General features: G+C 45.9%; 1 protein-coding gene across 4 annotated transcripts in view; it reads right to left on the reverse strand.

Annotated features, from left to right (window-relative positions):
• Nucleotides 1-24169, reverse strand: part of LOC119446100 (cytochrome P450 3A41-like) — a 136472-nt gene that overhangs the window by 41468 nt on the left and 70835 nt on the right. For 2 of the 4 annotated variants that reach the window (XM_049663900.1, XM_037710449.2), the window contains exon 14: nucleotides 18962-19158. The exons of 1 other annotated variant lie outside the window; for it this stretch is intronic. In XM_049663900.1, the coding sequence (XP_049519857.1) occupies nucleotides 19057-19158 (102 nt within the window). In that variant the 3' untranslated portion in view covers nucleotides 18962-19056. Of the gene's footprint in view, nucleotides 1-14431; nucleotides 14705-18961; nucleotides 19159-24169 lie in introns of those variants that run through there. One more of the 4 variants, XM_037710448.2, reaches the window with a different exon arrangement.

Here is a 24169-nt window from a genome sequence, read left to right on the forward strand (position 1 = left end):
TTGACTTTGGTATATTACAAGTGGTAACAATATAGAAGCGTCACTTGGCATTACCTACCCAACACGCTTTTAATGTTAAGCTTCCTTTGTGAACCGTCCCGAACTATCCTGAGCGTGGTTGCTCATGCGAATAGCTCATACTTGAAAAAAATGAGTTCTGTGCCCCATGGCGGAACAGAACCTTCTTCCCTCAGCATATATGAACCCGATGCTACAACCACTGGGCCACAATCAGACGTGTACTTCTGCTGAGCCAATGACAACTAGTTCTTTCAGATGAACGGCTCGTGAGTCACATTGCAATGCACAGGTCCATGAGAGCATATGAGCGCGCCCCAGTTGCCTTTACGTCAAAGACGCAGAAATCAAATAAGCATTTTATAGCATTTAATTAACCGCTTCACAAAAGCTTTTCATTACATATTTCAAAGATGTGCGTTTAATATGCATAACTTCTTTTTGTCTGCTACTTGAGAGTTGTGCAGCGGTGTATCGTCATTCTTGCGCTTTCTGCCGCCATTTTATGTGTGCTGCCCAAGTCTAATATAATGGTCAATAATGTGAGAAGCAACCCATGAAGAAAGCTATAATTATTTTCGTTTATGTGCCTTCATATCCCCGAGCAAAATAATTGCTACCATGGTCACCGTATAGCGCCAATTCCAAGGCATGTCGCACCTTACTTTGCTAACGTGGAGCTAGGTACAAAAGCTGACACCACAATTTTTATTGCGATAGCAATTATATTGACACGGCCGCTACATATAAAAAAAAGGTGCGGCCTGCTACGTCGCGTCGCCGTCAATGGGCGAGCGCGTCTCGGCTGAGTTGACAGTTGCGGCCGCTGTTTTAGGGGCGAAGCTCCTTAGGGTGTGGGTCTGTCCCTCCTCTGTAGTATGTAGTAGTAGTAGTAGTCGTCGTCGTCGTCGTAGTAGGTAGCCACGTCTACTTTTATGAAAAAAAAATTCAGAAAGTTGTGTCCGTAGCGCGGAATCGAACCAGGGACCCCTCGCTTCCGAACGCGCGGCGCTAGCCACTACGCCACGAAACGCTTTTTTTTAAACATGGTATTTATTACAATGAATGAAATGTTGTATTTACAGGAACTATTTACAATAATATGAGTACTAGATGGACATAACTAATCAAACGTCAACGAGCAGTCCATATGAAGATAACGTCACACACAGCAACACCGTCCTTCACAGCAAAAACTTGTAAGGGGAAGTTAAACACCTAATCAAAAGTGGATACCAAGCCGGCTGACATTCTTCTTGGTCGTAAATGTCCTTTAAGTGTATGATCATCTGAACGAAATGTGATCTCGAGGAAATAGTTTTTTCTGCATTTCGGTCTTGCATACGAGATTTCCATAGGCTATGAAGGCCTATCAGTAAAAACATATCGAATGGAACATCTTCATACGGTGCAACAAGATAGCGGATACTGTGAGAATTTAGATCAAAATATTTTTGCAAATTTCTATGGATAACATCCCAAAATAAAATGGCATCTTTACAAACAATAAAACAGTGTTCAATGCTTTCAGGCACGTCGCACATGTAGGCGACAGTTAACAGACGAAACAAAAATATTCTTTTTATGCAGCCATGTTTTAACGGGTAATGTTTCAGTGTGTAATTTATAAAAAAAGTTTTGTAGAAGGGGGAACTGGCATTTTGCGCACTCTCGCAAGCACATCATGTCCAGGTAATGTGATGTATACGGATCGATAAAACGGCGGAGGGAACAACATCGATATTAAATCTTTGTAAAGATTTTTTCGTGACACAGTAAACAAATAATCTTTAGAAAATCGAGCAGTCAGAAAAGAAATAGAAAAATAAACCTCACGCATAAACCCCCATAAACAAGGTCTAGAAATTAAATCTGAGGACACCACCAATTCTGGCAGGACATGAACCAGGTTAACCACATGGACACACGCACCACGATGTCAATAAATACCCAACATTAACGAAAGACTGCGCGTTTCTAACGCGTTTGTGCTAGCGCGTTACGGCCCGTGTAAGAAGCTGGTGTAAGACGCTGTGGCCTCTCCGCCTTACCCCCGTATTCATAAACGCTCCTCGACTTGAACTTGACTTGCCACCGCCTTGGGCAGCGCGTTCGAAACGCACTGAAGGCGGTGGCAAGCCAAGTTGAAGTCGAGGAGCGTTTATGAATACGGGGGTTATACTCTCTCAGCCGTCATGTGATGGCGTCGGCAAACGCAGTGCACGTTCCGGCATGTGTAAACTGCTGCGTAAGACGCTGTGGCCTCTCCCCCTTACTAGAGAGTACTGCACGTTTCTAACGCGTTTGTGCTAGCGTCCCCTTAAGCGGGAGATGGTGCAATTATAGTGAAGGGCGCTGTTATAAAATAAGAATGACGTCACATATGGCGCGTGTCATTGGTGGAAGTCAATCGTTCGATTTAGTGTGGCGAGACTGGGCGAATTACACGGAAGATTCATGGTTTACCGATGATTCCCTCCGGAGCTTCACCCACTCATCATCATTCACCCCGTGGATATGCGGTTTTTTTTTTTTTTTTTTTTGGTGAGGACGCCACTGCTACGGTACACAAGGCAGACGCCGGTTCGTGCTACAATGTGCTTGCCTCAGGATTTATACGGGTTGGCGTGCTTTTCGTGCGCATTCTCGTGTGCTTCTTTTGTGTGATCGTGTATGGGAGCAGCTTGCCGCGTGTTTCCTGTGCTTGAGTATGGTTCTTTGGTATGCGCGTGTGTGGCAGACCGTTTTTTCTGGCGGGGTGAGTGCCGCTGTGCAACTCGAACGCGAGCGTCGCGAACGGACGCAAACGTCGCGTCGTGACTTAAAAACGTACATCCAGGCACGTAGCCAATACGTTTTTCTTGGAGGAAGGAGGGTGCACGAGTGGGTTAACTCACTGGTTAACTGCACTCATCCCCACACTTGGTTCATGCCAAGTGTGGGGATGAGTGGAGCTGTTGGGAGAGACATGCCCATCAGAAACACGGGAAAGATCTAAGATGAGCAGCGCGCAAAAAAAAAAAAAAAAAAAACGGAGGCAGAAGGACGAAACGTGCACAGAACAAGCGCCTGTCGTTTCTGCGTATCTCATTTTGGCACCGTTTGTTTACGCGCTGCTGATTTCAAGTCGTGCATCTTTACTAACCTGCCCAGCCTGCCGCACTTGTCAGATTGCAGAAAACAGAGTGATATAGGAAAAGTTAAGTTTCAGGAGAAAAGGCATCGAGCCCCTTTAGCCACCCTCCTGAGTGCCTACATCACTCACTGCTTCGTCTTGAAGAAACACGTAAATCCACTCTCGATTATTCGTAATACAGCACTTCTTTCCATTTCAGGTGAGTCGAGCGGGCAGCCTTCATGGAGAGCATTCTACCCATGCCCACTCTACAAAAGATTGGCACTCCTAGGGCAGACTTTTCACATATGTGTGGCAATCGGCGCTTCTAATAAAGACTTCAATATTCAACCTGTAATGTGCAACTATAAAACGCGTTATTTACGGCCTCATTAGAGTCCCTGTCACGCGTACCAACGCGGCTGTGTAAGCGCTTCTCTATTAACGGATGGATGTACCAGAGCAGTGGCGCCAGAGCGGGCGCAAGGAGAACTAGGCCCGAGACGCCATTCGGCGGCACGCAACGGGCCGCACCTTTTTTTTTTTTATGTAGCGGCCATGATATTGACACTCAAAGCGGATTTCTGCCGTCGGCGTCGCCGTCGCCGTCGCTATGAGGTTCCGTATGACGTCAAACGACGTTAAAATCCTCGCCGCGCGCCGTATGCTTTATGTGGGAGTGAAAGCGTGCGAGGGACGTGTGCTATCACGGGGAGCGAACGCACGGCGGAGAGCAAACGCGCGTTCTGCGCCGTGCTCCCTGAAGGGCTGCAGAATTAAGCGTCTTTTTCCTCCTTTACAATCACCGTATATATATATATATATATATATATATATATATATATATACAGAGAGAGAGAGAGAGAGCAAACGTGACTTCTTCCGTCACACGAAAGGCTGTGGAGGGACGGGAGGGATGGGAGGGAGGGAGGGGAGGTGATATTTAGCTGCGGCACCAACTGAGTATTTATATAAAAACGCGGCGAGGCGAGAAGGTGGTAAAGACTTCCGACGCTGCTCGACGAGTGTCCCGTTCTGATCTCGTCGAAAACCTCCGAGCTGCCCCCAGAGGCACCGGCAACAGTCACCAACGCCGCGCGCGTTCGGTGCGAACACGGGCACAACGCCGACGGCGTCGACAACAGTTCTGCGCGTTGCTGGTGCTGCTGCATGTCCAAGTTTATACAGCTGATAAAACTACTATCCTTACTCCATATAGGTCTCTACTAATTTGCTATTGCAATTGATGCTTCGCCTTTCGGGTGAAACTGCGACATTTTTAGGAGCTGCAGTCACTTGTGTACGCAGCATCATAGCATTCTAACAGGCATGGGTGGCCTCTACTCTCTCATCCTGTGTCTCGCGCTGTTATATACTGTGAATATGTACCTTAAAGCTTAAATCAATATGCTGTGGTATCTAGTGTGGTGGCATAGCCCCACGTGTAAAAATGATGAAATATGTTGTCAGGAGTAATTTTTATTGCGATAGCAATTATATGGACACTCAAAAGCAGATTTCTGCCGTCGGCGTCGCCGTCGCCGTCGCCGTGAGGTTCCGTATGACGTCATTTGGAGATGAAATCGTCGCCGCGCGCCGAACGCTGTATGTGCGAGTGAAAGGGCGCGAGGGGCGCGTCTTTCACGGGGAGTGAACGCGCGGCGGAGAACAAACGCGCGTTCTGCGCCGTGCTCGCTTAAAGGGCTGCAGAAGTAGGCGTCTCTTTTCTCCTTTACAATCACCATATATGTAGAGCAAACGCGCCTTCTTCAGACGCGCGAGAGGCCGTGGGGGAGGGGGAGGGAAGGGAGGCGACGTTTAGCTGCGGCACCAAGTGCCTATTTATATCAGAGGCTCCAGCAACAGTCACCAACGCCGCACGCATTTTGAGCTAACGCGGGCAAAACGCCGATGGCGTCGACAACAGTTCTGCGTGTTGTTGCTACCAAAGCCGCTCACCTTACTTCGTATGACATTGCTGTGTTGCTATCGCATTCATTGCTTCGCCCTTAGGGCGAAACTGTGACATTTTTTTTGTTTAATAACAGAATGGAGCGCTAGAATTTTCTATTTGTAGTGGCAAGCGTAAAGTATGAAGCTATTGGAACTATCATCCAATCTCGTTGGCAAACGGGTTCTTCTACCTGCTTTAGCACCAAGATAAGAAAATAAAATAAGAAAGTGCAGGGAAAGCCACAAGGTGGAATCTAATGTGGTATTCCCGAACGGATTGTATTACCAAAATTTTATGCCTCCTTGAATTACCAGCATTGACCCAATGCTCAAAGCAGTGCAGAGTGATTCCTATTAAGGCGAAAGCCTTATAGTGTCTATGTTGGCAGTGCCCTTGGCGGTGACCTTGGCGAAGCTGTGCCGTGACGAAAAATGGCTGACGCCACAACAAATGCTCGGATTGACGTCACATTTCTCAGGGAGTTTCCTGTAAACAAAATAAATTAGTTGCTTCGAAATAAAAATTCCGTATATTTCGGTCTGGGTGGGGATTAAACCCGGCCCTAGGTGCAGGACCAGCACGCGTCCCTGAAGCCACGGCTGCTCCACGGTTCTGTCTTACTGAAGATATGCCTAGACACGGAGGAAGATTCACGTCGCAGCCATTTCGTTGACTAAACGTCTGGCCTAGTGCGTGCACTAACATGTTGCACTTGAGGTACTACGTTAAGTGTTCATATGTGGCATTAAGGAGGTCGCCTTAGTGCCACACGTGTAATTCCCATTGCGGCTCGTTATGTCTTGCAAGACATCTAGCCCCAATTGTATAACTTAATGCATTACCAATATGTCTCACAAAAAAGTCTAAATCCGATTGTATAACTTCATGTATGTGCCGCAGGCTTTCGCTTTCTTGTGTTACAAGAGTATAACACCTGCCCAACTTTTGTTACTGTTCAAAAGCTGCTTGAATGTGAATACATGCAGCATTTGTTCCGAGGGAAAATGTTAAGCATTGACAATATGTCCAAACATTGATATGAGTTTTCTTCATGAAAAACAATATAATAAGATTGTTTATTCTGCAAGTTTCAAAATCCAAACACTGTGAAATGTTTGAGGAGACTATAATAATACTTTTAGACACAGACAATTAAAGTGTTCCTAAATATAAGCACAGACTGAACACACTAGTCTAGAGTGGTTGAGTGGCCGGCTACGGACTGCACCAGCATCCGTTGCTGCTACCTCGCGCTAACTGCGAGGTTCCACGTATGATTCTCCTATAGCCAATGAACCCAGCAAGCGGTATGACCATGCGTGCTCTCCTTGCAGTCTCGGCATGTACACTTTTTCCGAAAGATGGCGGCCAACTCTGCCGTAGTGCGATTCTATCTGTACATGTATTTAGCATTCGTGTGCACGGTGTTTAGCATTCGGTGCATACCATGCCCTGGTGTTTAGAATATGATCTGATAGTTGTACCTACTGTGATGTAAGCGTTCTTTTAACATATTGCACCTCTGTTATTTATTCAACTTTGTGCTGAATTGTACAAAATGTCACCACCCAGTAAAGGCCGAGCTAGCCAACAGTATTGGCAAAAAATATGATGCAGCTGCAATGGACTTGCTAGAATCGTCATAAGGCGACTTTTCATACAACGGTTAATTAAATTCTATAAAACTAACTGCAATGTTACAATTCTCGTTATTTTTAACTGATGCAACACGGAATCCTATGCAAAGTTTGCTTATGCACCACACAAGTCACAGCTTTAATGTCATGGTAATGTATAAATGGGTCGGTGAAATCCCTCAAGAGTTAGCTCACTAAGACTTTGCGTGAGCCTGGCTGAGTAAACTTTTCGGGAATCTGCACACATATCCCATTAAATGACACCATGGAATAAGTGATTAAGCAGGTGCATCTCACAATCTAGCAAAAAGAAGATTGAGATACACGGAAGTCATGCTGTCTTTGTGTATCTTGCAAGTTGCATGATACCTTAATAATAAAGGCAGTAATAGCAGAATATGATTATCTGAGCTTACGCAGCAATATATCTAATTGCAAACTCATGGGCAACTTCGCTTCTCTTTTTTTGGGCATGGCTTATGCCTCGTAATACGTCTGCACACTTGATTAACTGTGGACGTGCAAGAACCGTCCGCTCTTGAAAGCATTCTCAGGAATGGATGCAACTGGCTGACTTCATTTCACGATATTGATCTGCTTTTATTTAATGTGTTATCTACTGCATATAAAACAAGGCATTTGCCTGCTTTCCACATTGTTGCACGTGTTTTACATGAGGTACAGAAAGAGAAGCAAGGGAAGGCAGGGATGCATTTACGGCAAACTGGTTTCTTAACAAAATGTGAGATGTTACGACCAGCACAAACAAAAGAATTCAGTGCACTGAAGTAAGTACAATATGCAATCAACTTTTAAAGTCAGGGTTAAAACAGGTGCCGTAAATATGCAGAGTCAGCAACATATTGAAGGATTTCAGTTTCTGTGTAGGAAAAAAAAATCTTACATCAGAAAAAAAAGAGATAAAATTGTTGAAATGCTGCTTATTGTGCATAAACACTGTGAAAACAAACTGACGATGCTGTTTATTCCTAGTCAAATCGTTGAATATGCTACTGTAGAAAACTCATTACGATATATAGTTTGCACGTTCGCTTTGCGAGCTTGATAAGCAATCGCGTCTCGTAGCGGAAGCAGCAGAACCTTAATATGAGACGCTTAATTCACCAGGAAAGATATGCTTGAAAGCAGACGCGAACAGAAGGCCACTAAATGGTCGCGCATATAGCGCGACGTTAAAGCATCGGATACTACGCTGTCATGTCATATCCCCTCAACACTGCACTTGACCGTAGTTGCATATTCTTTAAATTGCTCCGTCCGTAAAAGCATACCGCACCACTACTGTAGCGCTTTCGCATATCGCGAGCAGCTTGTACGCAACAAACCAGACTAGTGGGACGACATCTGAAAGCTATGTCTTCTTGTCAGGGACACCTCTCAGTATTTACAACTAGCAGTGCGGGTAAAGAACCGAACGGCACGCAAAAGCACGTACTATCTTCACCCTAACTCAACGTTAAGAAAACCGACACGCCGCTTGATTAGCAACGGAGCGTGTCAACACACGCATTGAAATCACAGAACCGAATATGACCTATGAGTTTTATCTGCCTTGTTCCCGTGTCGGTGCTGATGGTGCGTATCGCTTGCGCAATCTATGGTTCCACTCCATTAGTTGCACTGTTCGGGGCCATTTTCCGAAACAAACCACGAAATATCTCTCGCGGTTCACGGCGCAATTCCTACGAAATGTCGCAGTGATCGCTGCGGTCGGTGTGACTTGCGACCAACCGGTTATCTGCACTCGCAGAGGGAAGGGAGGGGGAGGGGCGGGGGGCGCGTTTCCCTCGCATACGACCGACACTGCACTTGCGATGCGATGAAAATTGCATCATGTGAAACTATGTTTTGAGGTCATTATCCACGGTAAACCAAAACGACTTCTAAGACAAAATAATTTATTTTTATACAATGTCCTAGGCTGACCACATATGCATCCGAGGCTGCATTTATCGCCGATATAATGCCTTTGCTGTAATTATAAATCTGTCACACGGTACTGCTATTAATTTTGGCATACGCCAAGTTAAGTTCAGTATATGTAGGGCATTGTGGCCACTCATTCCCGGAATGACTTTAATTGAAAGCACGAGATCCGGTTTCACCACAAAGAGGTCGAAAATATGATTTTCGCGGCTGCGTTCAAAAACAGTCTGTAAAATTCACAAAATATGTCATTTAAGCATCCAAGGCACTGGTTGTTGCGTCAAAAGGAGGCCGCTGGGGCAAGTCGAAAATAGGGAGGTAAAAATCGCCTCCTAGAACAATGCAATCGGTATCTAGTTGTTTCCCTTACGCTTACAATCTCTGAAAACACGTAACTCGCACTCGATGGCATCGATAAAAAATGTCCGACGATTACGATAGTCCCTATTGCGAAATTAGAGCGCAGAATATACGTGTTTTCATTTCGCGATAGATTGAGACAAAGAATTTCAGACCGAACTCCCCGCACCGACTGGCACTGCGCCAGTGCCGTCAGCGCTAGGGCGTTGCACGTAGGCTCCCTAGTCAGCGTCTTCGCAGAAGGAGGGGCAGTATGGGATTGCTGGCCGGATGATCGTCAAAGGAGCCAGCTGTGGAAGAAGAAGACGGCGAGCGAGCGAGCAGTGGCACAAGCGCCTTAACATGGTCACGCTGAGGGACGCAGACGCTCAACCCAGGAACGGGCGCCTAAGAGCTGCGCTCTAAAAGAGCACAATGCCCGATTTTGACAATTACAGTTTCAGCTGGCACCAGACCGCCTCACATGAACTCTGGGCTATTTCAATTTATCCGAAGCAACGCGATGGTACACCAAAATAAGTACGCCCCCTCCGTGCGTATTTCGGTGCCTTCTATAACGAGACTATCATCATAATCAGCATGTTTTATTTTCACCACTAAATACACTAGACGAAAAAGGGAGAACCGAAAAAAAGCCGAAAGTTCTTCGACGTGACATAGGTCCGGCCTATCATACAAACACTGGAGAGGCTGGTGCATCAATACAAAAATGTATAAAGGGTTGACAAACGGGTATATTAACGCAGGTACATGTGCACAGTTTCATGTTGATATATGGAAGCCGGCTGCAATGCAGCTGTGCAAAATAACGCTCATAATACAATACAATGCCTTATATTACATTATTTTGTTTTGACACAATTTCAATTGCACATAATATAAGAATACGAAAGAATGTAAAAATATTTTTTTAAAGAGTAGCCCCTACCCCGTCGAGGAAAGGGGGGTATAAGCGAAGCTTGTCGTGTGTTTCTTCGGTGTTCCTCTTAACGAATTGCACTGACCAGTACGACGTTGTGCTCGAACCACAACTGGTCATAGGCACTGCAGCTGGCACCGAAGTTCCGGTTGAGAAAATCGCGTTGAAACCTGACCGTCGCACCGGGGAAGTTGGCGCTGGTGTTGCCGAGGCATGCACTACCGTTGTCGGGTTCCTGGATGTCAAGACGACACTGAAATTTGGCCTCAACATCGCGTTACCTGAACTCGGGGTCCGCGGCTCTTCGCTGACGTTTCGCCTGGGCTTCTGAAGGCCTCACGCTAGCATCGGCACGTTGACAACGAGCCCTTTCCCGAGCGCGTTCATTCTGGATGGATTTCCATAAAATTGCTTCAAAATAATATGTCCGTTACGTAAGACAATGAATGGCTTATAAACGCGCCCTCCGCATTAGGACGACAGAAGAGAAGTGAAATTGTACGCTGGAATGATTAGCGGCAACGCAGCCAGCTGTTGAAGTAGACGACGACGACGAACGTGGGAGCAGTGACACGAGCTCAAACCGAGGGACACCAATGAGTGAGCTGCAGAGGAAGGCGACGACGCTCGAACCAATGCTGATGATGATAATTTTGTGCGTACATAGACGTCGCCGAATTATGTGAGTTATAACAAGCTTCGCTTGAAAAAGGTACAATAAAAGGAACCGTATGAGTCGACGCGAGAAGTGAGATGCCGAGCTCATTTTCCCTGCGTTCTCAACTTATTTTCATGCAGTACTATTCTGCGCATGTTTATTCTTTTTTTTTCTGTACCTTACCTTCCTACCTACCTTCTATAACAGATAAAAGCGTTGGGAACGACTTCGCTATTTGCAACATCATTTTCTAACTATGGCGGCAGATGATTTAACCATACGAAAAAGACTGTTTAAGTTATCCGTTTTGTTTTTAATGCTTCGGCATTTAACAGTAATGAAGCGGTGTGTTTCCTGCGACGTATCGTTCTGTCATTTCGCCTGCATTGTTTTACCCGCGGAGTCGCCACGCATATATTTGACATGTTTCGAATACATGACACCATGTCGAAGATAACATTGAATGTCTTTGAGACCCATGGCAAAATTACACAAGAGCGTTCATTTTCCTCCAACATTTTCTGAAATATCTTCTGGCATGCTGATGCCTAATCCCCTCAGTCTTCTTGCATTGCTCGAGACAGCACGCCTTTCTTTAAATGACGCAAAAATTTACGATATAAAGGTCTGATTTTACTAGGCAGAAATATACCAACCCGATGAGGTCTTTCAAGTGATTTGGGAGAAATGCCAAATTGTGTAGCACAATGGTCCGGCACCAGCTTCTCAGACACGGACCATAATTCATAAGCGTCAGAATCTGTTATGTTATAAATTCATATCAAATCCGTATTACCCGCCGTGGTTGCTCAGTGGCTATGGTGTTGGGCTGCTGAGCACGAGGTCGCGGGATCGAATCCCGGCCACGGCGGCCGCATTTCGATGGGGGCGAAATGCGAAAACACCCGTGTACTTAGATTTAGGGGCACGTTAAAGAACCCCAGGTGGTCCAAATTTCCGGAGTCCCCACTACGGCGTGCCTCATAATCAGATCGTGGTTTTGGCACGTAAAACCCCATAATTTAATTTTTTAAATCCGTATTCAAAATTATATCTGCCACGTACATCCGACGAGTGAAATCACCTCCCCGCATCCCTAGTCAACATTGAACATCACGACGCATTCATGAAAGTATTAGCTAACATTGTGTGATAAGAAATCCAGTTTTTGTAACATAATGTACACACTTGTGTGTGTGTGTGTGTGTGTGTGTGTGTGTGTGTGTGTGTGTGTGTGTGTGTGTGTGTGTGTGTGTGTGTGTGTGTGTGTGTGTGTGTGTGTGTGTGTGTGTGTGTGTGTGCATGCGTGCGCACGCGCGCGTCTGCGTGTGTGTGCGTGCGTGTGCGTGTGTGTTTTACATATCCAAACATTGTATAATTATTATGCTTGCCTGTATTCTTGTTTTTCGGTATGGTTGTGGTCCTTTCTAGCATGCCTCTAATTGACGTGTAGCTAGGTTTCGCTTCCCTTATCATACACTTTCTTTTGAATTTCCGTAATTACTTTAGTGATCACTCCGCTTTGTGCCAGTGAAAATATGCCAATAAAGCACCTGTTCATTGCAATAAGACATACTTCATGCTTGCGCACACTTGTACCTTTTTTAGCTGCTTTTACGTTGACGTTATTCTAACACGCGTTTTTTGCTAGCTGTGTCAAGAGTGAAGCGCACTCATACTCACACTAATGACACAAACAGAGAGCACCTGTACTACTGTCTTGACGCGAATCCAGGAAACAAATTTTCAATACCACTGGCAAAGGAAGTGTGCATACAATTCTAAATGCGCGCATGCTGTTCACATCATATCAAGGAGAAGCACTAATTTGTACCGCAGAACTCTACAAGCCCTGGTGTAGAATAATACATTAAAAATTGTGATATATGTTGCCGCAACTTGCTGGGGATATTTCGTAGGTATGATTCCTTTTGTGGAATTTTATAAGTTCTCTCCAGAATATTCTAAATCTAGCACAGTGATGGTAGCCGTGCGCATATGACTGAAGCTTACTTCACTCTTTATGCAGACCATTTAAATGGGCCAAATAAAGTGTTGCTCTTATGTCTTTAACAAATAATCGAATATTGTATAGGACGATAGGGCACCAGACACGATAGGATAGGACACCAGACACACTCAGTGAAGATCGCTGGTATGCTTCAACGTTTTTGAAAATATTATGGAAATAAGTACTGTAGTTTAGCGTGCCTAAATCACCTATGATTACTTCAGGCTTGCACATACGGTCCAAATTATAAATAAATTTCTCACCAATTTTTTGTACAATCGTGTATTTTTTTTTTGCGTTCACCATGTCAGTAAGTATGGAACTGGTTACTCAATCACATTTATTGTGAAAGTTTGACGCCAAAATGATTGTTATCCATCCCTATCTGTGTCGCTCATTAGAAGATTGCGGAAGAGCTGTCGGAGGGGATGGAGGGCGCCATGTTTGAAGCAAATGAAAATTCAGTGAGTGGCCGAAGCAAGGTTTTCCACTTGAAAATGGCATTTGTTCTGAATCCTAAATGCGGCTAGCTACGAAATACTCAATATCGCATCATCATCGATATTTTAGGCAGCTTTTTCTTCATTGTGCTTTTCCCGTATGCCTTCATCACTCGGACAAAACGTTTTGGTCATGTAAATTACCCAGATACGCACTGTCATAGGATATCAGGAAACCGCGAGGAATTTTTTTTTTTTTTGTCAGCGATTTCGAAAATGTCGTCCATGACGAAGACGTGAAAACCAAAACCAAGCACGCTCATGCACAACCGCGTATGCTACGAGTAGTGAAGGGTATTGAGTCAAGTTCTAAATGTGTAGCATCGCTATGCAATACCACCTCGGAGATCAGCTGAACGAATGCTCCAAACCTGGCTCGGTGCAGCAGTGGCTATGTGCAGTGTTTCACTGCTGAACACGAGGTCATGGGTTCAACTTCGGTTCCGGTGAGCGCATTTTAATGGGGGTGGCATACAGAAACGCCCATGTACCGTGCACTGAGTGGACGTTAAAGAACCTCAGCGGGTGGAAACTAACCCACAGTCTCCCAATATGGCGTGCCTCATAATCACATCGTGGTTTTGGCGCATAAACAGCTTCTAGGGGATTTTATCAGTATTCATGTGGCCAGACACGCAAACATCAAGAGCACGGGAGCTGTGGTTGTCCAGCTCCAACAATAGATGTAGGAAAAAGGGCATCTAAGCCACTGTCCTACCGAAACAGATGTTCAGCCTCTCAGATACGCAAAGGTAACTGATACTATTACGCTGGCCATACAAAAGACGCCAAGCATGGCGTCAATTGTTTTTGGAAAAACGCCACAAAGAATTCAAATCATCGATTTAATTCCCTAAAGATATCAATTTGTGGCAACCGTTTCTAAGGTAGCCAAGAGCAGTATTGCTTTTCCATTTCATGTCTCATTTCCTCACCTATCATCGCTTGCTCAAACGCCCAGAATCGTTAGCACTGCTATTGGCCGCATGGAGCGAAGGGTGGCAAGAATTTATTGGAACATGAAGGAAGGAAGGAACGAAGGAAGGAAGGAAGGAAAGAAGGAAAGAAGGAAAGAAGGAAGGAAGGAAGGAAGGGAAGAGTGGAGAAGGAAAGGCATGGAGGTTAACCAGTTTAGCACAACCGATTTGCTACCCTACAGATTGGAGCGGGATGAGGGGGAATGAAAGATGGGGAGGAGAGAGAGAGAGCACATAGCACAGCACACACATCGTTATGATGTATCGTTATAAAATGTGGCTCGACATTACGGTTTAAGATAATGAAGATGACAAAAAAAAAAGACTGTACGTACCAAAAGAGAAGCGCCAATAAGAGCGCGAGAAGTGCGACGAATGTGGATAACATAGTATAGGCCTCCAAAACCTTTCAACCCCGAAGAAGTTCTCGTTGGAAACACAACAGCAAAATTTGGGTGCCTCAAATTTCTCGTTGTACGAACGCTCAGCCAACTTTCATGTTCGCACGGACCCTGAACTAATCGGACGTCGTTTAGGCTTCAATCTCTTGCACTTCGCGAGTGCTCTGTGTCCAAACCACAACTCCACATGGGTACGTCGATAGGAACATACGGAGGAAACGAGAAAGGGCGGCGTTCGTATCGCGCAGGGCGACTGATTGAAGGTCATGCTTCTCTCTCCGTATGGCGCCGGCGAGATTGCTGCGCAATACGCCCTTCGCAGGGTGTTACGAAGGCATTTCCCCTCGGGAAGTGAGAGAGGAGCAAATAAGTGAAGAGAGGTACGGCAACTGGGCTTCAATTTCATCACAAAGCGCATCAGTCCCAAGGAAGATAAAATCAGCAGGAGGAGAAACAAATCTGGCGATATATGTAGTGTAGTGTATGGTGTATCATATACGTAAAGGGGCGTTCTCACTCCTTTAATGAACGAAAACAGCTTGGTATGCAAAAGGAGCTCACTTCTCGTGCGTTCACTTTATGCAATTCAGTACAACACGGCGGCAAGCTAGTTACCACGTAGGTTACTACCTAAAGAGAATCTGCCTGGAATGAAAAAAAAAAAAAAACTTCAGAGGGTTTGTCGAAAACTGCTGCTGCGGTAAAGCAATAAAGGTCCTTATACTAAAAAAAATTGAATTATTCAGGTGTTATCTACAACTGCGCAGAAACATAATTAGGAATCAAAACATCATTCAAGCAACACCAGACAACTTGGTTCGTTCCATGACCGGAATCTTCATGACCTGAATCTTCAAGAACACTCCACGAAGGTTCTAAAAGTGCGCCATTTTTACCATGCGCAGTTTTGAAAGAAAAGTGCGCAACTATTACAAAGAGAGAGAGAAAGCAATGAGAAGAGAGCAGGGAGGTCAACCAGAGAAGCGTCCGGTTTGCTACGCTACACTGGGGGAAGGAATCCTGAGAATGGAAAGAGGAAGGCAGCGGAACAAGTCAGGGGCTTGCAATGTATAGTACAAGCACACAATGATGTCATGACAGATGTGTGCCACTTTGCGCCGAGTGTTTTACGTCGACACTCTGGTGGCACGCAATATCATGATGTTGCTCCGGTGCTCGCACCCGTGGTGTGCGGCCGTGCCTGGCCGGAGAGCAGCGCTGCCCCGATGTAGCATTTGGTGCCTGGGGCAACGTTTATAAAGCCAAGGTAAGTATTAAACTCGCCACCCCCGCCTAAGCTCTCGCGCAGTTCGTGGATGACTGCCGGCCAGGGGCGCTGCTGGCGCAACACACGTGATCAAACAGCTGGGTCCAAATAACAAGGCACTTCTGGCTAATAACATGAAGCAAGTGATTAAAACGAAGAGAATTCCGCTTAAGTGGCGTGAAAGCAAGATGAACCTTACCTATAATGGCAAATGTGATGGGGATAAGGCGAGCTCGTACAGGCTATAGCTACAGTTATGTCGGTAATGTATATCTAATGGCAATGCAAGCCATAACATTAGAGCTGTCGAAGTGGGTGCAGAAAAAATTATATACTGGGACAACTACATAACGGGTTCACACCACGCAGACGCAACTTGGAGGGTAATGTCTTTGTGCTAAGCAGTGCATGTAAATTTCGATAGCTCAGGATAGACCCTCATGGACAACATTTCTAGGTATTAAGGGAACTTACGACAACGTAGACAGGGGATTGTTCTGGGATAGTCTTATGCACGAGAACATAGACGGCGATTTCCTGGAGCTGTTGCGGGAATTATATTGGGACAACCGAGTACAAATTGTCTGGGAAGGCGAGAAATGCAATGAAGTTGTGGAAATTCATCGAGGACTGAAGCAAGGATGTCATCTGTCTCCATTGTTGTTCACGCTTAATGTTAAAGGCATAGAAGGACGACTTGAAAGCTGTGAATTAAGCTTTTGTACTATTTTACATCCGTAATGGAAAAAAAGGCGCAAGAGAAGGTCCCTGGGCTGATGTATGCGGACGACATAGTGCTACAAGCAGACAATAAAAGGGATTTACGAGGACTTGCGATTTTCAGTGGCAATTCAGCGACGAATATAGGCCGTAAGTTTAGCACAGGGAAATCGGGAATTATTATCTTTAATGTAGAGACCTGTAATGACGTAGTATCAATTATAAAAGAAGCCATACCCATTGTCAAGCAATATGAATGCCTTGGTGCATACATAAACGAAGGAAAGACCAACTCAAGCATCTACCAAGAAAATGAAGCGGATTGCAGGAGTAATGAGACATAGACCACTCTGGGGCGACGATAAATACGATATGGTGCGATGAATTTGGAAAAGTGTAATAGTGCCAGCGCTAACGTTCGCAGATGGAATTTTGGGCTATAAATCAGAAATCTTGTCGAGGTTGGAGATTAACCAGGGTGTGGTAGGCTGACTGGCTTTTGAGGCCCACGGTGAAACCAAAGATTGCCGAGAGACGCATGCCAAGAGACACCGCTAAAAGCGCTGATGTGTGTTCGGGGGGGGGGGGGGGGGGGTCTTTAGCCAGGCCCGCGGCGAGTCACGCGGTCAGGCGGTGACCCAGCTGCGGAGTGCGCATGCGCCAAGCCGGCGGCGGCGGAGTTCGGCGCGGCGAGTCACGTGATGCGTTGCCAAGGCCACGGTGTAGCTGCGGTCAACTGAAGGTCAAATTGCTGGCGACGGCGAAACTCGGCTCGACGTCCTTAGTAAAGCTTTCGCTTTAAAAATAGCTATCTTCATCCTCTCCTCTCGGGTAAAAACTGCATTTCATTGCTTAAAGACAGAGATGAAGATGGAACTACGCGTAGTACATTGTCATGTTTTTGCTGCGTCCGTAATATTCATGCAATCTCAGTGATTTCGAAACACACTTCAAGGTTGCTTTCGGCCATCAGGGACGACACAGAAGTCTAGATCAATTGAGTGTCAAATTTGTAGAAAGCGTATGACAAGAATATGAGTAAACCACTTCTTTAGAGTTAGACATACACCGTACTTCATACATAGAATAAATATTTTGCATAATGACTTCCGAGTGAATTTTGAAAAATATTGAAGGCAATGTACAATGTACAATGTACGAAAGGTTTAAAGAGGATATGTGCGCTGAAAAAATGTCCGATACCAGACACCTAAATAAAAAATGCAATTATTAAGCAAGATCAGTATTATAAGAGACACGGTGGTCATCAAGAGTCTCACCTACAAAGTATCAAAAACGGGGTAGCTTGCACTAGTGGCGCAAGGTTAAAGACACAGCGGAGCTGATCGGTTCCTAGCTGGCCGTGGCTATACGAAGTGATGTAAGGTTATACGAAGTAATACCAAGTGATGCTAAGTTATACGAAGTGTATAAGCATTTCCTCGTGGTCCGTGGCATCGGGGAACACCTCGCGAAGCACTTGCAGTCCGAGCTCACATAGGAGAAGTGGGGCGAAAGCTATGCACTGTGTACGGGCGCCGCGCAGCAGACGAAGCGCCGGGATGACGTCACGGCGCATGCCCAGTAGCGCGCAGCTGGTGGGAGCTCGGCCGAGCCGCCGCCAGAGGCGCCTGCTGCGGTCACGGACACCGCGAGCGTTCGGCGCTAATGCGGGAAAACGTAGAAGCGCGGTTCGCGTCGGCAGCACCTCTGCGCGTTGCCTCGTTGGTGCTGCTACAATTTGTTTCTCTCTCTCTCACTCTCATTTTCTCTATCTCTCTCCCGAGCATAGTGCGCGACGCGCGCACTCTCTCTCGCTTTCGTTTTCTCTTTCTCTCTCCCGAGCACAGCGCGTGACGCTCCGCGAGGCGGTTGCTAGGCAATTCAGTGGCAGACAGCTGCGGAGTCGCTGGTTGCCATGGCTACGCGCGGCTGGCTTTTCGTGAAACGGGTACGTTTTACGGCTGGCTTAAACAGCTTTCCCGTTAAAAGTCATCCTTAATGCTTTTTCATCCGTGTGCCCCTGTGGACGTTCCGATTTCTGAGAGAATACATATTTGGCTGGTAGCTTTTGTTGATGGAAACAGAATCAGTTAGACATCCTCAAATGTGTTAGTTACTTTGGAAACGGAACAGTTGTCAGTAATCTAAAAGCGGCACATTCAAAATTTTCCCTGAAATGTGCTCAGTCCATGATGATAAACTGCTAACTGTGTGCAATAATTGGCCATGGGGTAATTGTAGACCTCACATAAGATAGAATAAGCTTAAGTTTCTAAAAGAAAGCTATAACTGAAAGCATTACTTAAAAGCCTGATATGGGTACCAACATTACGGGAAGGCTTGGTACATCGATCGATTATTTTGTGTCGGTTCTTTGAGTTATGAAAAACAGCTTCTTCCTGATGGAACATTCATTGCATGTTAAAACTCTGAGAACATTGCTGTTCTCAGAGTCAGAATTTTAATACTGCACATTTGAGAAAGTACATCCAGCTGGGTCTTTTATTTCTTGTTGACAATAAAAAAAAAGCGGTTCTGTCGCAGTTAACGCAAAAGAAATCCTTGATCACTAATGAACATTGTTTGCAGAGTGCTGACGAGGCACTGCCCGAAGATGCAATCCCCCTTCGAAGCAAGAAAGAAGTTGTCCCGGCTGGAACTTTAGCGGTATCTGTGAAGTGCAAAAAAAAACACACACAAAAAGTTAGAGCTGTCAACAGGACGTATTTCACTTTCAGTCAAAGTTGTTTACGCGCAAGAAGGCTGTTACTAGACAAGGAGCCCTTGAGGAGCGCGAAGGTTTAAAACGGACACGAAATCTTCATTGTGAAATTTAAGAGGTCTTCGCAATATTTCACATTTCAATTTTTCCGATGGCCTTTCAAGAAAGGAACCAAATTATGTGTTTACTTTGCTATCCTGACAGAGTTTATGAAACTTTCTTTAGCTTCAGGCTTGAACACAAATTTGAGTCTTCGAGCACCGTAGACTACGGTTAAGACTGACCAGGTTAAGACGAATCTTTGGATGAAAACGCTGGAACATTTGGATGGTTATAGCTTCTCAATAAAAAATGCAGAAAAAAATTTTACATGCACCGCTAGTCCGGTGAAGCCAAATTTTCGTAGTCCATTACTAGCGCATGCTACTGGGCTCAGCGTCAGTCCCGGATAGGTGAATTTGTAGGAGGGGACACTCGAAGCCAATTGGGTATTTGTGAAGTTATAAACAGCCACGCCAACGTAAACGATGACACGGAAACCTGCAGGACTGACATCCTGGATCGATATTTGAGAACCTTCCCGATGTGCGTTGGAAGGCTGGTAATTATCGTACATGAGGACACTGCCCATAAGCCACAAAAACCAGCTTCGCACATGACGCAGATAAAGATGTCACAAATGCACTTCTGTGCATTTTTTCAGCATTAGGCCACTGAAGAATTTTTGAACAAGCACGGTGTAATTTGAGCTTTTCTGAGACCGCTCGTGTTTGTAGAGCTCCCGCAAGCAACAAGTAAACATTTCCTAAGAAGGCCTTTGTGCCTAAAGGAACACTTTTTGTTATGCAAGTCTAAGAAATGTATTTTGTTACATCTGGCAGGAGATTAGAATGTTTTTTTTTCCAAGTTTTCTTTTGGTCATTACTTTCTGTTGTGCGTGTTCAGGTGCAACAATAATAGAATACTTTGAGTTCTGTAAATAACTTCTGTTAAAACTGACTTCTGATATGACGAACATACTTTCATGGTCCCATTGAGTTCTGAATGGGAATCTATAAATGTGAAATTAATAAATGCGTTCATGCGCAACCATCTGATCAACTGTAGCAAGGTTTCTTGCTTGAGTTTAAAGTTTCCGAAGTTAAGACTTGATTGCCCGATGTATTTTAATTTGAGTCTCCACACATTTCATTTAAAGTGACGAGAATGCCTAAACAAAGAAAAACAGTTCAGCAAATTGAAAGCTGTCTACCTGTGCGACATGACACCATGCCGCATTTTCGTAAATGGATGGATGGATCGATGTAAAACTTCAATGAACGTCCGGAGGTACGCGACTCAGCGCGCAGCGGGCCACTCCCACGTTGGGACAGTCAGGCCATGCCCGACCGCCGCATCGTGGGCCCTCTGGACAGCCCATAGTTGCGCCCCGGCATCAGGGCTCTTGATAGCGGAGAGCCACTTGTCCTCATTTATTCTTTCCGTGCCTCGTAACGAGGGGCAACGCCAGAGCATATGGTCTAAGCTAGCGAAGTCATTGCAGTGCCTGCAAGAACTACTGGCATAAGTGTCGGGATAAAGCTTGTGTAATAAAGCCGGGCTGGGATACGAGCCTGTTTGCAATAATCTGAGGGTCAATGCCTGCGCTCTATTTAACTTCTTGTGAGGAAGGGGAAAGTCTCTCCTGCCGAGATAAAAGTGCTGCGTAATTTCATTGTATGTTGTCGTTTGATCACTGTTCTCCTCCACTCGTGGATGGCCGGAAAGTTCTCCATGGTCGCGGAAAGCGAGACCTCGCGCCTTGGAGTGGGTCAGCTCGTTGAGGTTTGTGGGGCCTCCCATGATGGATTCCATGTGAGCGTGGAACCACGTGAGAGTGTGGGTGGCGATGCTTTTGCCGTCGAGGATGCGACAGGCTTCTTTACACACGGCGCCAACGCTGAAGGCGCGGATGGCTGCCCTGGAGTCGCTGAAGATGTTGGCATGTTTCTCCTCCAGGAGGGCCAAGGCAATGGCCACTTGCTCGGCCGCACATGACGACGTGCTTCGTACCGAAGCTGCGTTAACGGTCGAACCCTTGTGGTTAATGGACACTACTGCGAAATTTTTGCTGTTGCCATACTGGGCCGCGTCAACGAAACAGCTGCCGCCAGGCAGTTCTGTCGCCCGGCGTAGGAGCGCCACGGCCCTGGCCTTCCTTCTTTCCACGTTGCGCTGGGGATGCATATTGCGCGGGGCGGGGGATATGATGATGTGGTCTTTCTGCTCTTTCGGAAGGCTCTGGTAGGAGTCTTTGACATTTTCGTAAAGTTTATGACCCGATAAAGCATATAACGCGAATTTCTTTTCGCGTGCTATAAGTTTCACTTAATTACTCTTATTTTATAAATAAAACATTCGCGAAACTTTGTTTCGGTCTTTCTAGGCTGTATTTAGGCGCATTTCAAAGAACTGCAATAACTGATTTTGTTAAGCATTAACCCCATCTTAAGCATGGCACTGAACTTGCTTCAAATTTAGCATTTATGTAATTTTATAACATGTTTCATGGCATAAATCAAAATTCTGCGAACAGCCAATGGTACTGGGTGTTTGAAATGAAAGAGTGCAATTGTATTCGTATCTTTTTGGTGGCCGACCATAATTGGAACATCTGTTCTTTCGAATAACGAAATAACAGTTGGGCCCATACTACACTATATGCACACACAATGTCCTGACTTTGAGTAGATTTGTTAAGAACAACGCAGAATCCAGTGCTGTATTTATAGCTTGCTGCAAGTTAGTGCCAGGCTACATTTGCCTAAGCACCGAAGAGTTCCTAAAGAGCCAACATATCCGATCCCAATAACTTCTAACACAAAGGCTTGCAGACATGACATCTTCAGAAGGTGGATAACCAATGTTTGCGTCATCCGGATTTAAAGCTGTTCTATGAAGACACCAACTGCATTTAAGTGAACTAATATAGCTTCGGAAATGCTATGTGCTGTGAATGTTCGCAGTTAACTAAATACGCAAGCTACTCAGTGGCTATGGCCCCGCGCTGTTGGGCACGAGGTCGAGGTTTAGATCACTGCAGCGGCTGCCGCATGCTATAGGGGTGAATTGTCAATACGCTTGCGTAGGGCAATTCACCCCTATGGCATTGGGTGCTTGATCAGAAATGTTCAAAACATTTTTTTCCATACCCTATATTACAGTGTTGCCCCATAAACAAATTGTGGTTGTAGTGCCTAATACCAAAGAACTTATTTACATTACCTATGGCTAAGTCAGCTGTCATGGCAAGATGGGGAGCTTTAAAGCTATAGCTTTCGCTGGCTATTCCACCCACCATAAAGAGCAAGGTAGGTGGAATGGATTCAGTTACCTTGCTCTTTATGGTTCGGGTATGGAAAAGAGGGTATGGAAAAAATGTTTTGAACATTTCTGACCCAGCACCCAATGCCATAGGGGTGAATTGCCCTACGCAAGCGTATTGGCAATTCACGCCTATGGCATGCGGCAGCCGCTGCAGTGATCTAAACCTCGATATATATATATATATATATATATATATATATATATGTGTGTGTGTGTGTGTGTGTGTGTGTGTGTGTGTGTGTGTGTGTGTGTGTGTGTGTGTGTGTGTGTGTGTGTGTGTGTGTGTGTGTGTGTGCGTGCGTGCGTGTGTGTGGTGTGTGTGTGTGTGCGTGGTGTGTGTGTGTGTGGTGTGTGTGTGTGTGTGTGTGTGTGTGTGTGTGTGTGTGTGTGTGTGTGTGTGTGTGTGTGTGTGTGTGTGTGTGTGTGTTGTAAAGAAACAGAGACAGCACCCGTTCCTGGACCGGCTGTTCTACTCTGCTTCGTCCTCGTCTTCCTCTCGTTCGCCCCCTAGCCCCCGGTGTGCGAGCGCCCGAGCCCAAGTGCATCTCTTCATCTTTACACTTGGCCACACTGCAAGTTTCCGGCGCCCCTGGAATCACGCAACCGAAGATGGTTCTGGTTCTGGCGGCTGTCAGGGTGCGCGGGTGGTGAGAACCATGGTCGACAAGAGTGCGACATCGTCGTCGTTGACCTATCCAGTAAGTGCTCTACCCGCTTCTCTGGCGGCCGGCACTGAGTGCTGCGCTCTGGTCGCTGGTCTCGGAGACGATTATCCCGTCACTCTTGAAAAAAAAAATACGGCAGGGAATTCTTGGCACCAAACCACAGTTTGTAGCACTGAACGCGGATGGTCGCATTGATCGCGTTCGGTCGCAATGCATTGGTGTGGTCTACGACGCGGCTTCTTAATTGAGGAGGTGAGCATCCGTGCTCGTATGGGATGCAACTTGCGCTTTTGCAGAGTTGCCACTGACGAAACAAGGCTCCTCAAGGTGCTCGATGCCACGTTGTGTGCGGTTGAGCTGTCCAAGTTCGAGGCCGGGATACTAGGTGAATCTAGCGGAAGCAGGATAGTAGCAGAAGCGCAGGTGCACTCGGCGTTTCCCACTAATTCGGATGGAGCCGACGGCATCACCCGGTGAGACGGCACCTTCATGTGCACATCCGACGGCGAGCTTGGAGGCCGCATCACCGACTGCTATGCAAGTGCATCTCTTGATCTTTACATATATATATATATATATATATATATATATATCACGTAAAGGGCAGCAGTACCGCCGCAAAAACTGACCGATAGCAAAAGGAAGCAGAAGGTTCCGACGGCTCGCACAAGAGGTTGACGGCGTAAACAAAACAGATGAGTTCGCGACAGAGTCACACGACACAGGGACCAGAGCGGCTGAAAAAGGTGCGATGTCGATGTCCGAGGCAGCAACAACTTTAGTAGAATGGTGGTGGTCAGGGTCAAAGCACGGCACTGACAACGTAAGTTCGGCACGAGCGCAGTCGACAACAGCTTGATTTACAGATAGGAAATTCCATCCAAGAATGACGTCGTGCGAGGAACGGGATAGGACGACAAATTCGACAA

The sequence above is a fragment of the Dermacentor silvarum genome, chromosome 3 (assembly GCF_013339745.2).
Source record: "Dermacentor silvarum isolate Dsil-2018 chromosome 3, BIME_Dsil_1.4, whole genome shotgun sequence".
NCBI lineage: Eukaryota > Metazoa > Arthropoda > Arachnida > Ixodida > Ixodidae > Dermacentor > Dermacentor silvarum.